Source organism: Pseudochaenichthys georgianus, chromosome 3 (assembly GCF_902827115.2).
Source record: "Pseudochaenichthys georgianus chromosome 3, fPseGeo1.2, whole genome shotgun sequence".
In the NCBI taxonomy this organism is placed as follows: domain Eukaryota; kingdom Metazoa; phylum Chordata; class Actinopteri; order Perciformes; family Channichthyidae; genus Pseudochaenichthys; species Pseudochaenichthys georgianus.
Window position 1 is genome coordinate 42,009,099 of NC_047505.1, and position 15,600 is coordinate 42,024,698.

The following is a 15,600-nucleotide window of genomic DNA, read 5'->3' on the forward strand; positions in this document are numbered from 1 at the left end:
TGCTTGCCTACAGAGCAACAGGAGCTGGCAAAGATGATGCCAGTTTGCTGCCTGAAGTTTAGACAATTCATTGATGAGACAATGCCGCTTTCACACCAAGTACTTTGCCGTACTTAGTTCCCAGCTCTTAGTACTACCCCCATGGAACTAAAGAGCCGATCGCGTTCATACCGGAATAAGTCCCTGAGGGAGATTACGCAAATGAAGCCGCTGACGTCACTTCTTCAGCTTTGGGTTTACTGGCAGGCCGCAAACAACTTCACGGCGTATACTGCCACCCGAAGTCCCCGGCCGGAAGTCCCCGGGGTTGGGGACTGGCTTCAGTAGAAGCTGCTGGGAGTTTTACGGGGCGTGGTTTGCAATTCGCCCAGCCAAAAAAAGCCAGGAAAGTCCCTGCTCTCTAGCAGGGACTAAAAAAGGGGGTAAAAGTTCTCATGAACTAAGTTCTCTTTTTGGTGTGAACGCAAAATCCCAGGAACTATCGGAACTAAACGGGAAAAGTACTGGTGTGAAAGCGCCTCTTGAGCTCCAAATGATGAAAGGTTATCTCCACAGTAAGTCCACAATCGGTGGCACAAAATTATTTGGACAGATTTGAGTGTAACTGTGACTCTACCTGGGCTTGGCTGTCCTCCAGTCTTGCCTCCATGTCAGTCATCTGGGTGTTGTTGTGAGTCAGCTGAGCCTCCAGCGACTCTATGGTTCCCTTCAGTTCCTCCACCTGACTTTCACAAGTGTTCACGACTGTCTCGTTGTCCTCCAGGTCCATTTGAAGCATCTCCAGCTGAACCTTAATGTGAACAATTACAAAACGTTTTTGAATTTTGTGATTCATTACAACACCAACAAGGCAAAAGTGACACACTATGGTACCGCCAGAGTACATCAGTAACCAACCTTGATTTTGTGCATGGCAACCATCTTCTCCTTCGAGAGATCTGATGTTTTAGCCTGCTCTGCCTCAGCGTTATTGAGCTTCTCCTTCAGACTCTTTATCTCGTTGTCTCTCTCTTCTAAGCCGTGTGAAGCAGCAGACAGAGTCGTCTTCATGGTCTTGATCTCTACCCGTCGAGTACTTGATTCTGTCTTTGAAGCATTAACTAATTTCCTCGCAGCCTCGAGCTTCTCTTTGAGGATCTTCTCTTTGTTGATCATATTTTCAACCTCCACAGCGTGATTTGCCGACTCTTTGCTCGCCTTCTCTCCGAGCTCCTTCTCCAAATTACAGATTAGATTGTTTTTCTCGTTCATGGTGTTCTCCAAGTTGGATTTGATTTCAATAGTAGAGGAGTGAATCTTCTCAAGAGCTTCTAGGTGCTTCTTAAGATCAGCATGGGACTGGTTGACCACTTCCAGTTCTTTCGCCAAGGCTGGGAGCTTCTCTGCTTCGTCTTTGCTCGCAGTCAGCTCCTCTTGTAAGGAAGATATCTGCTCCAGAAGGCAGTTGATCTTCTCAGTGTGAGACTGCTGGAGGTTCTTCATAAGAAACAGAATGAATCATTACTTGTGAGAAACACAGGTCATGGTATACACCAGGGCTATTCAATTAGTTTGGAATGGGGCCGGTTGATGAAAATGATCCAAAGCAAGAGGCCGGGAAAAAGATGGCTTGAAATATGAGCAATCATATTAAGAGCTTCAGATACAGTAAATACTACAACAGCATAGTGGAGTGCATATATTGTGTTTAATTAAATCAAACAACATAGCCCCAAGGCCTTTAGAGATCTAAATGGCAAGTTCAGAACTCAGTAGACCTACATGTGAAGCTAATTTAACCATCAACATCATTTAATTTGATTTAATTTAGGTGAAATTATCTAATCATTCACGCAGAGATGCAATAAATGACAGTTGTCACTACAGTAGCTGGGTTTGAAACCCGAGCCCGCCGAAGTTTTCAGGCAATGTCTTCCCCTCTATCTCTCAATTTAACACCCTCTCTGGAATAAAGGCACTCTGGCCCAAAAATCTTAATAAATCAAATTTGATGATTACTTTTTAACATTATACTCAAAAGGGCCAGTAAATATCACCCACAGGCCGCCAATTGAATAGCCCTGGTATACACAGTATGAAAACATATGAGGCATGGACAAACCACAATACATTTTTGGGGGACTACATTACCTCGGCCTCCTTCTTCGTCTCTTGAGCTGCATTTTCCAGCTCAGCCGTTTGTTTCTCCAGAGACAAAATGTGAGCGTCCGCCTCTCCGAGATGCTTCTCCTTCTCTTCTGCGTGGCTCTGCAGACCCTTCAGCTCCCCCTCTAACTCTTTGAGCTCTTCTGATTTCTTCTCATGCATCTTCTTGTGTTCCTCTTCTTTGTCAGACAACGTCTTGATTTGTTTCTGAAGCTCAGCTCCCAGTTGCTCCTGGACCTTTAGCAAATGATGCGTGGAACTGATCTGAAACACAAGGACAAAAGTAAGGAAAAATACCCCCAAAAATATAGAACTTACCGACCAAATGTGATCCGTCAGAAATCAGAGACACACAACATACTCTTCTATTGCAAGATATAATAATACGTATACAAATGACATGTTACTTGTTAGACGCTTTTATCCAAAGCGACTTACATACTCAATACAGTGGCAATCCCCACAGGAGCAATTTGGGGTGAAGTGTCTTGCCCAGGGACACGACGACATGCTGACTGCAGTGGGGTTTGAACCTGTGCTCCCCTGATCCCAACACCAACGCACTAGTCCCATGCGTCACAGCCACAAATAAAATGTACGATAGCAAAGATATTCATACATAATGTAGTCATCCAAAATAAATGACAGAATGTGTTAACTAAATAATGGGTAATCTGTTTAATTAATTGGACTGTCACAGAAACTATTATTAAACAGACCTGTTTGTGGGTGAGCAGCAGCGCTTGCTGAACTTCTTCCAGCTGCAGCTTGAGCGTCTCGATCTCTTCAACCTTCTCTGAAACACTCTCCTCACACTGCTTCAGCAGAGCCGCCTTCTCCTCGGCCAACCTGGTGGAGATTAGACACCAAGAAAAAGAATATGCATGTTAGAAGCAAAACATCATTATTATTCACCTAAGGAACCAATGGGGTTACAGTACCATGTAGTGCTGCACGATTAATCGAAAAAAGATCGTGATCTCGATTCAGACACCTATGCGATCTCATTTCTAAATTACGGCGATCCTATGACGTCAAGCTGATTTTTTTTATATATGTCGGGTCGGCTATTTGAAACTACAAGCACACAACTGCAACAACCATTATTACTTACTACCAAGCAACTTTACAGAAAGATAAGCCCAATGTGGCTTATAATAAGTATACCTGGCAACACTCACTGACTGCAGCACGTGAGGGCAGGAGCCGGCAGTATGTTTACAGAAGCGTTAGCATTAGCACTGATTAGCAAAGAGTGACGAGAGCGACTAGTAGTACAAGAAAAACAGAAATGAGTGACACAGAAATGAGTGACGAGGAGGTCGAGGACAATGACAACAACACCGATGAAAATCCCGGTGGCGACTCTGGCGAGAGTGAGATGGAAGTTGTGCTTGTGCCGAAAAAAGTAGATGGACTGTGCTAGTAGCTAGGCAGCGAGGCATTATTTACATTTATTCTGAAGCTGTAACTTTATGTTCTGTTCCGTTTTTATATTCAGTACTGACTGCAGTATTTAAGTTAATCCTTTGGATTCAGTGACATTACTACTCAGTGGAGTCTAGCACTTTGTTTAAGTTTATGTTTTTTTCAGTACAAGAACCTTTAAGTGCAGTAGTTGAACTGGGTGCTAGCCGACTAGGCTTTTTTAATATTATTATTCTAAAGCTGTGACCGTTTTGTTTTTATATTCATCACTGTGGTGAGGTATTTTGAGTAACTGAAGTGCATTCCTCCCTGTAACAAACAGGTTGGTGTTGTTGTACAGTAGTTGGGTGTCCTGTCACTGTGGACAGGTGCTACTGCAAAGTTTACATTTTGTTATTATAAAGCTGCAAACATTCTATTTTTTATGTTCAGCACTCAGGCAGCAGCAATATCTTTATTTTAGTTACTGTATGTTTTGTTACCAGAGAGACTTGAGTTGAAGTCAAGCACTTTGTTTAAAGCCACAGTAGTTGGCTGTCAAATTCATTTTAGTTACTCTATGTTTTTGCTACAAGAAACTGAGTCTTGGATTTAAGTCAAGCACTTTGATGTTGATGGTGTCTGTTAAGCCACAATAGTTGGCTCCAGGTGCCACATTTTGAATGTAGTAATGTTTGTTCAGTATTCAGCAACTACAGACCAAAGACAAAGTTATGTTTTTGTTACAAGAGAGACAAATGTTGTCTGTTTAAATTCATTGTACTCACGTGACGTCTAAGAGTAAGAGTGCAATACATATTTTCATTGAAACGATGATTTTCGTGTGAGAATCGTGATCTCAATTCTTATGGAGGAAAATCGTGATTCACATTTGAGCAAGAATCGCGCAGCACTAGTACCATGTCATACTTGTATCATAGGATAGTAGGGATGGGTACCGAGCCCTGGTATTAAAGGGTCCCCGGGGCGGAATTATTAAAGACCATCGTGCCGTTAAGCTCCGACGTTATCGGTCTTTTTATCGGTACTGGATACATCTAAAACATAGCTATGTCATATGTGTTATGCTACACAAACATTATATTGCAGTTTTAGTGTCGCCAACTCCGTTTCTAATATGCAAAAAGTGATTATTTTTTGTATTTTTGATCTTTCCAATCCAGACGAGAGATCTCTCTCCCCCGTCTGTGCGCGAGGGGGCGGGGCAGTTTACATACATGCAGCTGCTACAGCAACACACACACACGGCGAAGAGAACTAAGCGCTCCGAGCCTCGAGGTGTGGTTAAACTTTACCCGTCTCGATGTGGACAATCCTAGTTACCAAAAGTGCAATAACAGTTTAGCATGCAAGGGCGGTAACACGAGCAATTTGTCTAAACATCTTGCAAAAGTGCACCACATTCAGACAGAGAAATGCACCGTTTTCGATTGTCTTTCTAGTAGCTCTGTAGCCCCATCCATGCGTAGCGTTTCCATGTCAGGTGTTATGTATGCTAGCAACAACACACGGAGTTAACTACATTATACAAACATGGGTTAATGATTAGAGGTAACTGTGTTAAAGTTTCAGCTATTCTGTCATCAGATTATTTAATACGATTTGTTAAAACATCGTTGTTTATTTTGATGTGAAATATTATGTATTTAATTTAAATAAAAAGTAATGTTAATTTTGTTCACAATTTGTTTACCTCCTTTTTTTTCTCCCAAAAGAACCGATAAGAGTACCGTTAAAAGGACCGGACCGATAAGCGGTATCCATAAAAGATACCCATCCCTATAGGATACACATAAGTATTTTATAGTGGCAAAATCAAATGTCCTCTTAATCATGTGTTACACAGTGATGCCGTCTCAGCAAAACTTAATTTGTGAAGTTTGTCAAAGTTAGATTATTTAAAGGGCTGTTAGAAAGAGTTGATTCAATATTAGTAATTGAACCAGAAACTGAACTCCCACCTGGCAGCTTGCTCCTCTTGCTGTGCAGAGGTGTGAGCGAGGCTGTCTCTCAGCTGGCTGATCTCAGCTTGGCCTAACTCCACCAGCTGATCTTTGGAGTGAGCGAGGTCGCAGGCGGCCTGGTGCTCCCCCTGCAGCTCTGTGATCGTCTTCTCCGCCTGCTCTGCTCGACTTGTTTCCCTTTGCAACCGCAACTCCAGAGCTTTGACCTGTGCCGATAATAGAGTTAGCTCAAGGACAAACAAGTAATATATGTAATAAATGGCTGTTAAATCTCCTGAGCCGTTAAAATTATGAGAATCTTTTTTTAAAAAGCTTCAAAAATGCAGGGAGAATGTTTATGAACCCATAACATAATGGAAAGGAGGGATATCTTGTTTTCCAATTAACACATTCAATGTGTAAAATGAACTATTAATTGAACAAAAACAATACATAAAAAACAGCAATATAATAAATCACCTGTGCTTCAAGCTGGGCCACTTGAACAGCCACATTCTCCAGGTCTTTGGTGTGCTTCTGTCCAACCTCTGATAATTTAGACTGAAGCTGGTTGTACTGATGCTCCCTCTCCTCCAACTCTGTGCTCTTGTTCAGAAGTTCTCCCTTCAGGGAATCGATGTGAGCAGACAGACGGGCCTTGTCTCCCTCGACACACGTGAGCTGCTTCTACAATAGCGAGAAGAAATGCATCAGCCCACAAATTCTCAAAAGCCAGGGTTAATTAATGGCAAATAAATACACATCAACACGTCTTATGATGCACTAGACGACAGAATAAAAAACAGGTTCTTATCAATGACTGTAACCCTTAGATGCATAAGTGGGTACTTTTTGACCCGGTGAGGTGGTTGTCTTTGTAATTAATAATTTTTTTATCAATTTATATTCCAGCTATTCCTCAAAAAACATGTTTTTGATATCATGCCATTCAAAATTTTTATTTACATTTTAAGAAATTGTAGTTTTTGTATTTCTACCCCAAGCTTCCATAAGTGGGTCAAAAATGACCCGCATGCATTTTCTATGGGAACCTTTGATTCTTATCACCTGTTGCCGTCAGGAATACATTCACTGTGGGACACACAGACTAGATCACAAGTCACACCTCTCAGGAAGATTATTTTACACAGCAGGATCTGATACCCGTCAGTATAATAATAATACATTATATTTTTATAGGGCTTTTCAAGGACTCAAAATCAGAAAGGTAGGGTGAGGGGTATAGGACTATCAAACTTGATCAACCGGCATGGATCGATGGGGTGGGGGGGGGGGGCTATGAGTAGACAAGAGGAGAAGAGATGAGTTTTGAAAAGGGACTGGAATACTGTGAGGGTCTCAGAATAGCGGAGATCTTTGCATCAATATGATCAAAACGTTTTTTTTCAAAATGCAAAAATTCTAAATAGTGAAAAATTAAATATCAAATATTTCTAGTGTATAAAACCAAAATATAATACTAAATATTATATAAGTGATTTTTCTTTACCAAAATGGCATATCACATATTTTAAGTTAATTAATTGGAAAACTATAGACGTGTACCTTAACTGCCTCATTGGCCTCATTTAGCGAGTTGATGCTCTTCTCCAAGTTTTCAATCTTGTCAGTGAGGACTTTCTGCACAGCCTCGGTTTCATTAACCACGGTCTCCTTTTCTTTCTTCCACTCCAGCAGAACTTGATGTTCTTGTTTCAGTTCCTTGTTCTCCTTCTGACTCGCACTGAGGTTGGATTGCAGCTCTTGGCTCTCCTTCTCCAAAACTGTCAACTTGTTGGACAGCCTCTCCGTCTCTTGCTTCTGTTTCTGCAGTTCACTCTGAGATCTACGTTGATAAATACATTCAAGATGATTGTTGAGCATCTTAAATATCATAGTAACGTATGTTTTCTATTCGTTAACAGGGTATATGCAGGAATCCTGAAGTCAGATGCAATACCTTTTATAAGACCCTTTCCATACATTTTAAAACCTCATCGCCACTTCGAGTTTTAACCGGTTACATTGGCGACACACTTTACCTCACATTGACTATATACAGCAGGGGTGGCCAACCAGTCAGAGGTTAAGAGCCACATTTTTTCTATGTTACTGCAAAGAGCCACATCAAACACACAGTCACTGATATTGTTTCAGTTTTTTGTTTTCTGGAGACAAGATTTCAACCACGTCACTGATGCATTTTTGTGGCATTGGGATATATATTTTTTAAATCCTCTGGAGCAGAGAGAGGCGCTGTGGATTATTGTTATTGATTAATGCATCAGGGTTTCTTAGGGTCAAAAACACTAAACCCACAACTTAAGATGAAAGCATTTAGTTTATTTAATAAAAGAGCACATGTTCAATGTGAAAAGTGACAGTAGTTATAGATTATTTGCAATTTGGTGCTATATATATATATATATATTTTTTTTTTAAATTATATATATATATATATAACACCTTAAATTTCAGGGGGGGCGCGGGGCTCCGTTGGCGGGGCGCAGCGCCCCTCCAAGACAATGGTAGGGGAAACACTGCATAGTGTTTAATCAACGATAGGTTTTCCCCCCTCAAAGGTGATTGGTTCACTGCATTGCAGGTATTATTGTGATTGGCTCTTGGGCCACATCAAAATTAGACACGCTGTCATCCTCACGATACCAACATTTTGGTTTCGATACCAAGTCAAGAATTGCGATTCCGATTCTTTTTCTTAAAAAAAGTCTTAAATGTAATTGTGCTTTATTTCACACCAGAACCATAACACAAACTTTTAAACAATGAGCACAATAAATAAAATAAATGACAAGAATTCGTATTAAATCAAATTAATACATTTCTCACAGACAGGCCTCGTGGTGTCCGTAGGCTTGCCCTCACTGTCAGAGATATAGGTAAAATACATCAAAATGTCGCTTCTGGCGTCTTTTTTGTCAACAAGCCGAGGCGCAGCGGCAGTTGCACTCCCACTTGCAGCCATGCTTCTCGTTTTCTCACATGCTCTGGCAGCTAGCGCGTGCACGAGAGAGGGGAGGGACTTAGCGCGTGCTTGAGAGGGAGGGACTGCAGGCACGGCTGCAGTGCAGGGAGTGGAAACAGAGCGCTGAACACACACGGCTCTTATTAAAACGGCGCTTTCTCACCGGAGTACTTTCCCCCGTCATTCTTAAAGTACCGATACTAATGAAACGGAGGAATCGTAACGTTTTTAATGGCAGGGTATCGCGGTATACCTTTCAAGTATCGGTACACCGTGCAACACTAGTCAGGAGTCAGTGTCTCTCCCCCAAACTCACGCATACAATTCGATATGAACTGAAGAGCCGCATGAAACTAGGCAAAGAGCCGCAGGTTGGCCACCCCTGATATACAGTCTAGATTGTCCTTCCTCCTTATCTTCCAACCATTTGGACGCAAAATTGCATTTCCCAATAACGATGTTGTTTAACAACCGGCGTAAACGGACCTTTGCACGCTATCAAGCAGTGAGCGTGCGATGTCCTGTTCAGATGACGTCAAACCCAACGGGATGCCATAAATAAACTACACAGAATCACACCACACACCTACGCAATGATTACATTCAGGCAGACTGTAGAATACGACCTCTTTGGACAATGTATATACTTATTGAAAACAAGCTACAAAATGTAATACCTTGGGAAATGCCATTTAATAGCCTTAATTTTCGCTAAATTGATTTATCAACTTTTAATACTTTTTAAGACCCCACGGACACCCTGGTGAACAATATGTGACTGAATTTCATTCTTTCCAACAGTTCAACTATGATTTAGGGCTGCTCAATTAATCGTATTTTAATCGCAATTACGATTTTAGCTTGCAACGATTACGAAAACAACATAATCGAAATAAAACGATTTTTTTTTTTTTTTTATTGGTTTTTCAGTTGAATTATACTTAAAGTTCAGGGTAATCAATTGTTAAAAACATACTGTTCAAATGTTTTTCTTTCAATAAATGGATGTTTTCAAAGTAAATGGATAATCGTTTTTAATAATCGTGATATCAATTATTGACCCAAATAATCGAGATTATGATTTTTGCCATAATCGAGCAGCTCTACTATGCTTACCTGTCATTTTTGGTCTCTGCATCAGAAAGTGTCTTTTTCAAATGTTCCAGATCTCGGGCTGAATTCTGAGTCTGCTGCTCCAGTTTAGTCTGAAGTCTCTTCAGCTCATCCGCCTGCCCTTCAGATTTAGCTTGAGAACAAAAAGACAAACGAGTTAAACATGAGATTATTCTCGGTAATAAATTCTGCGACTAACGTTTCTATAACTAACTTACCTTTGAGGTCATCTAGTAAGCCCTGGGTGCGTTTAAAGCTCTGATCTGCACCCTTCTTCTCCTCCTCCAGCTGACTAAGACGCCTGCTGCTCTGATCCAGCTGAACAGTCACACTGTTCTTTTCTCTCTGCAGCTCCTGGAGGCAAGGGAAATGTGAAGAGAACATGAGTTAAAGGTGGGGTAGGTACTTTTTTGTCAAAGCACTTCAGATATTCATTGCTATCGGGATGTTAAGAGCATTCCATAGAATATAACAAAGTGTATCTCGAGCCAGTTTCTCAAACTTACCTACCGCACCTTTAAGGGAAGACATGCAGACCGTGAGAACAAACATTTTGCAAAAAGACACCTGGCCATAGTGTTGAGATTAATACTGTACACCAAAACCTTTGGGCAACAAATAAGGATAACATATCATGTTGTTTTTAGTTGGCCAGAAATGGCTGTTCAGACTGAATAAATAAAGTTAGACCAGCATATTTGCAAGGTGGTTGTCAGTGTAGAATTATATGAACTGTGGATATTCTATGAAAAGCAACCCACCTCCATCTTCTTGCGGAGGTCCTGCTCTTTGGTCTGACTGACCTGGAGAGTCTGCTCTGACCTCAGCAGTTTCTGCTTGTGCTCCTCCACCTCCCTCTCTATCTGACTCTTTTGAAAGGATGCCTGGAAAAGATGGTAAGAAGAGTTAAAATGAGAAGGAAGAAGTACACACAAGAGTAGAAAGTCTGACACATCCATCTCATACAAATGCTCTCAAACCATTGACAGCAGCTGATGCAAACAGCTGGAAACTACATCCTTATATTGGAGAAAATGTGATCTGCTAAACAAAGGTTTCTGCGTTGCCTACAGTTGGCATGCCTACACACAGAAAATACAAGAGGGAGGTGGTGCAACAGACCTCAAGGTAAATTCCATATTCTCACAGCCATCATCCAAATTATTAAAGTTGGGTCCATGTCAGGGTTTCCGTTAGCCGGTAATTACCGGTTTTTAGCTGGTAAAATTAATTAAAAACCGGTAAATTCAAAACCTGACGGTCAAAATGTCTGGTGATAATTAGGGAGGCTCCGATCGATCGGCCGCCGGTCATTATCGGCCGATATTCACTCTTAATAGTTTGATCGGTGCTCTCTATAAAGGCCGATCAGGAGAGCTGGATCTGATCGATATGGACATAAACGCGAGTGAAGTGTAACCGGACGCGAGAGAGAGATCAGATCAGCTGCTGAGTCTGACCGAGACACGCAGCTCTGCATGAGCACCTGAAGCCCCGCCCTCTGTTTAGCGAGCTGCAGGAGCTGCTTAAGAAACTGACTGCTGTGAGAGAGAGGGAGGGAGAGGGGAACAGAGAGGATCCGTTTCTCCCGTGTTATTATTCAAATGTAATGTAAACTTGTGAATAATGTACGTTATCTACTACAAGTAGTTTGTTTGAATGTAATAATTATGTTGTTTGTTGTTTGTGGAATCATTTATTGAAAAATGAATCTGAATTTTTCGATCTGTTACGATTATAAACTGAAGCAATATAAAAATGAGCCTGTGAACTGAGTTTTAAACTGAAGCATATCTGCTCATAGTCCGGTAATTACCTGCTAACGGAAACTCTGCTACACAACTCTTATTATTATTGAAATATGACCGGTAAGTTTCAAATTTGTCCGGTAAAATAAATTCTGCCCGGACATTTGACCGGCGAGTAGCCAGTAATATTAGGCAAATAAATAAATACAGGATTATGTGCCACCCTCAAAGGATTCAGTGATAGCTCTGAAGAAAGAACGATTAAGAGAGGAGGAAGGGAAAGCAAAACAGAGATGTTACAAAGTTACCTTCTCCATGTCAGCCTGCAGTACGTTGTGTTCTTTTTTAGACTGTTGGATCTCTTGTGTTAGCTTGGTTCTGGTCTGGTTCAGCTGCTGGTCCAAAGCCTGGTGAGAATTCTGCAGCTGAGCTAGCTCCTACACAGAACAGACAAGAAGTTGTTTTATTAAGTTTAAGAAAAGAAAATAATATTTGGGAAAGGTTTGATGGTATTATGGCTCTAGGCTGTTGCACCTTTTGACTGTCTCTCTCTTGGTCCTTGAGTTTCTGCTCCAGGGCTCGTTTGCAGCTCTCAGCGTTGTGCCTCTGACAGCTCATCTCCTCTGAGACTTGTTTCAGCTTCTGTTCAATTGATGAACACTAAGGAATAAAAGGCAGAATTGTTATCAGTCATTCAAATGTTTTCTTCTGATTTTACCAGGCTTGCCTTTCTTGAACAAGGGTATCTAGCAGATATTAAACAAAAACAATATATCCCATATTAATAGAGTTACCATACGCCAATCATAAGATCCTACCTTGGTCACATCCTGCTGGTGTCTGTCTGTGGCCTGACTCAGCTCGTGGCTGGTCTTTGCCACGTCTCTGTCCCGCTCAGTCAGCTCTTTGCGGGCCTGGGTCAGTTGGGTTTGAAGTTCCTGCAGCTTGGAGGCCTGGTTACGAATATCCTTCTCCTGAGTGGACAGGTTCCTCTCCAGCTCTGACACACGGCCACGCAACTCTGAAGATGAGAAGGTATAATGAAAATGTTGTTGCAGGACATAATAGGGATATTTAACTCAAAAGTTTAACCTCTGAAAATACATCTTTCAGAGGTTGTACATGTGCAAAATGAAAGGATACCACCAACACTATAAAATATATTATTTCCCAATCAAGTGTAAACAGTCTACCTTGGTTGAGTGTCTTCAGCTGCTCCATCTGTTGGGAGGATCCACAGGGACTCTGCGCCGCTCTGGTAGAGCTCATCCGCTGGCTGCTTTTAATGGGGGTTTCCTCCAGGGCGTCCCACAGGGAGGCTCCCCGCCTCTTCAGAGGCGTTTCCATTCCATCCTGGGACTGGCGGCTGTGGGCCTGATCCTGTTGCCATGGGAATATCGAAGATCCAGCTTGACGAGCAGCTATGTCCTTGTGGCTAACACTGACTGAGGACTGGTTCAACATCTAGAAGAGAAGAGATAATTAAACATAAGAGACCACAACAAATAAATCCACACAATAAATATAATAAATGTACTCACTTTGACCTGCATAACTTTGAGTTCAGTCTCCAGCCTTTTTCTTTCTTCCACCTCCTGGCTGTATTTCTCCTGAAGCACATCTAGTCTGTTATCTATGGAACACAAGAGTCAGTAAGATACATGTCTTTAAAAAAAAAAAGATGAGAAGAAGCAATATATTTAACAATTATATTAAAACCAGTCTGAGAGGAAACTATACAACTTATATGATAACAAAACAAAATACCCTGCTGCCTGTAGGCTGCTCCAGAAACTGGGGTAGGGTAACTCTTCTGTGGAGTCGTGTAGTGCTGACTATCAGAAGAGGAGGACGACGACGACAAGGAGGAAGAGCCAGCAGGCTGCGAACGGTCCAGTTCATTCTTGTACCTGAGCAGATGGAAAGACAACAAAGGAAGAGTAATCAGTCATTCAGAAGTCAGGATCAAAAAGGGTACATCTAATTATGTTAAGCATGAAATAATCAGTACTTTACGATGGAACAGCAGCAGCAAATTTGTTAATTTATCGTCACTCACTTCTTAAGCTCATGCTCCAGTCGCTCTATGGTCTTCCTGCAAGAGTTCAGCTGACCGTCAAGGTAGCTCACCTAGGTTCGGGAAAACAATTATTAGTTTTTGTTTTCTTTCAATACAGTTGATTAAAAAAAAAATTCTAGTTGGTTTGCTTCAAATACATCTGAAATATATGACTACTGGCTGTTAAGTATTAATGATCTTATAACCGTGTCCAATAGAATTAAACTAAATTCTAACTTTAAATTAAATAGTAATAAACCGCAGCTGATATTTATGTTCTGTCTCACATCAGTAACTGACCTGCTGCTCTTTGACTCCGAGGTCATGGACGACCTTTTGACGAGCTTTCTCCAGAGAGTCACAAGACTCTAGCAAAGACTGGTTCTCTCTTTTCAAAGCAGAGGTCTCAGAACGTTCACCGTCCGCCTGGAGAAAGACAAACAAGTATAAGTGATCAACAATCTTTCTTTTAGCACATGTTGGAATATTGGGTATCAATTACTGGTGCATTAGGACAATGCACCAGTAATTTATGCAAGAGGTTTCAAAAGTTTAAGTGATCTACACCTATTCAATTAATCTATTTATTACAATGCATTCCTCTTAAACACTGACCTTTTGTTTCTGCTTTTGCAGGGTAGCCTCTAAGGAGTCCAGCTGAAACTGTTTCTGGTTCCTGTCCTTCTTCAGTTTGTCCAGCTGGGATTCCATCTCCTGGATCTTCTGCAGGGCTTTTCCTGGAAGTCCATCCTTCCACTCCTCCACGGCCCAGCTCATGGTTTAAATCCTGAATTAACAGACATGGATTTATTTGAAGGGGAAAGGCAATACTACTAATCTGCAACTCATTAATGACTCCAATATAAGTAACAGATATTAGGTATGAGCTGACACAAAAATGGACAGGGATAGTTCAAATGTAAATCAGGTCTTGTGTGCAAAATACAACTTGTGTTAAACATAACGTAATTAAGCGTTAGACAGTTCAACATTTTACTTAAGTAAAAGTACAGCATCAAAATGTATTAAAGTCCTCACAGTAAAAGCTTACATTCTTCACAATGACCCATTTCAAAATCAAACACAAATATTATCAGCTAAATGTACCTAAAGTATTGGAAATAAAAGTACTCATAGCAGAATGGAACTTTTCACAACATGTTATTATTATGGTTATTTTATTATCTTGTTTTGTATTCTATTCTAGTGTTGTAGTTTGTCAGTGTGGAGTGGACCAGCGTAGATTAGTAGTACAGTAATGGATTATACCATTATAGTATATCATGTATTTTATGTGTATAAAGTAACTAGTAAGTATGAGTGTTAAAATAAATACAGTGGAGTAAAAAGTACAATATTTGCCTCTAAAATGTAGTTGAGTAGAAGTGTAACGTAGCATTATATGGAAATACTCATGTAAACAACAAATATGTCATATGTACTTAGTTACGCTCTGCCACTGTCGCGAGGTAATTAATAGTTACCAAAAACGACAATAACAATTGCTTGCCAGGCTTGCGTTGATGCACTACATCTCATAAACAAACACTTAGGGCCTAAGTGCTTTCAAAGTTCAAAGTGAAAGCATCGTTCGCTGGAGTTTAGCATTATTTTCAGTTAGTTTAATAAAACGGTTATGCCCCAGACAGCCTTATTTTACAAAAGTGTGGGCATCGTGGAATTAGCGTGTATCGATTAGTTAGCGTTTGCTAACTAAACGTTACAGTTAACCGTAGCTAACGTAACGGACAGCAACTAGATGCAATGGTTTTTTTTTTTACAGAATACTGGATAAACGCACGTCTGAGATAGTCGCCACTGCACTTACTGTCAATATAAGAAGAAACGTTAACGTATGCAAAGTCTGTTTATGTTGGTGTTAACCTGGCGTTCACTTTAGCTGGGTTGAAAATTGTTTGAGCAAACGTTAATTTTGATTTTAAACAAAATGCGACAAATTAACGGCTGGGCGGATACAACATGCTTTGTGAAACGCGATGGCATGTTGTGTTGAAGTAAACTCATGGCTTAAACGAAGAGCTACAAGAGTTACAATTAAAGTAAAAGCACACTTACTTTGGGCGCGCTGCTTCTTTATCTCACACAGACTGTTTGGGGTTGGTCTCGTTGGAAAATTCAAACTCACCGGAGGAAATCGAAATTCACTCAGCTCTATGC

General features: G+C 40.9%; 1 protein-coding gene across 1 annotated transcript in view; it reads right to left on the reverse strand.

Moving 5' to 3' along the window:
* The window catches only part of cenpf (centromere protein F), a 32,720-nt gene extending 17,152 nt beyond the window's left edge, over nucleotides 1–15,568 (reverse strand). Inside the window, exons 1-20 of the mRNA XM_034075287.1 lie at nucleotides 15,499–15,568; nucleotides 14,038–14,209; nucleotides 13,723–13,848; nucleotides 13,423–13,493; nucleotides 13,131–13,273; nucleotides 12,905–12,996; nucleotides 12,557–12,827; nucleotides 12,182–12,384; nucleotides 11,898–12,023; nucleotides 11,672–11,800; nucleotides 10,377–10,499; nucleotides 9,834–9,969; nucleotides 9,619–9,748; nucleotides 7,083–7,362; nucleotides 5,997–6,203; nucleotides 5,535–5,743; nucleotides 2,865–2,994; nucleotides 2,131–2,409; nucleotides 898–1,476; nucleotides 617–790 (exon numbers count right to left, since the gene is read on the reverse strand). Of these exons, the coding sequence (XP_033931178.1) occupies nucleotides 617–790; nucleotides 898–1,476; nucleotides 2,131–2,409; nucleotides 2,865–2,994; nucleotides 5,535–5,743; nucleotides 5,997–6,203; nucleotides 7,083–7,362; nucleotides 9,619–9,748; nucleotides 9,834–9,969; nucleotides 10,377–10,499; nucleotides 11,672–11,800; nucleotides 11,898–12,023; nucleotides 12,182–12,384; nucleotides 12,557–12,827; nucleotides 12,905–12,996; nucleotides 13,131–13,273; nucleotides 13,423–13,493; nucleotides 13,723–13,848; nucleotides 14,038–14,199 (3,570 nt within the window). The 5' untranslated portion in view covers nucleotides 14,200–14,209; nucleotides 15,499–15,568. The remainder of the gene's footprint in view (nucleotides 1–616; nucleotides 791–897; nucleotides 1,477–2,130; nucleotides 2,410–2,864; nucleotides 2,995–5,534; nucleotides 5,744–5,996; nucleotides 6,204–7,082; nucleotides 7,363–9,618; nucleotides 9,749–9,833; nucleotides 9,970–10,376; nucleotides 10,500–11,671; nucleotides 11,801–11,897; nucleotides 12,024–12,181; nucleotides 12,385–12,556; nucleotides 12,828–12,904; nucleotides 12,997–13,130; nucleotides 13,274–13,422; nucleotides 13,494–13,722; nucleotides 13,849–14,037; nucleotides 14,210–15,498) is intronic.
* Nucleotides 15,569–15,600: the final 32 nt, after the last annotated feature.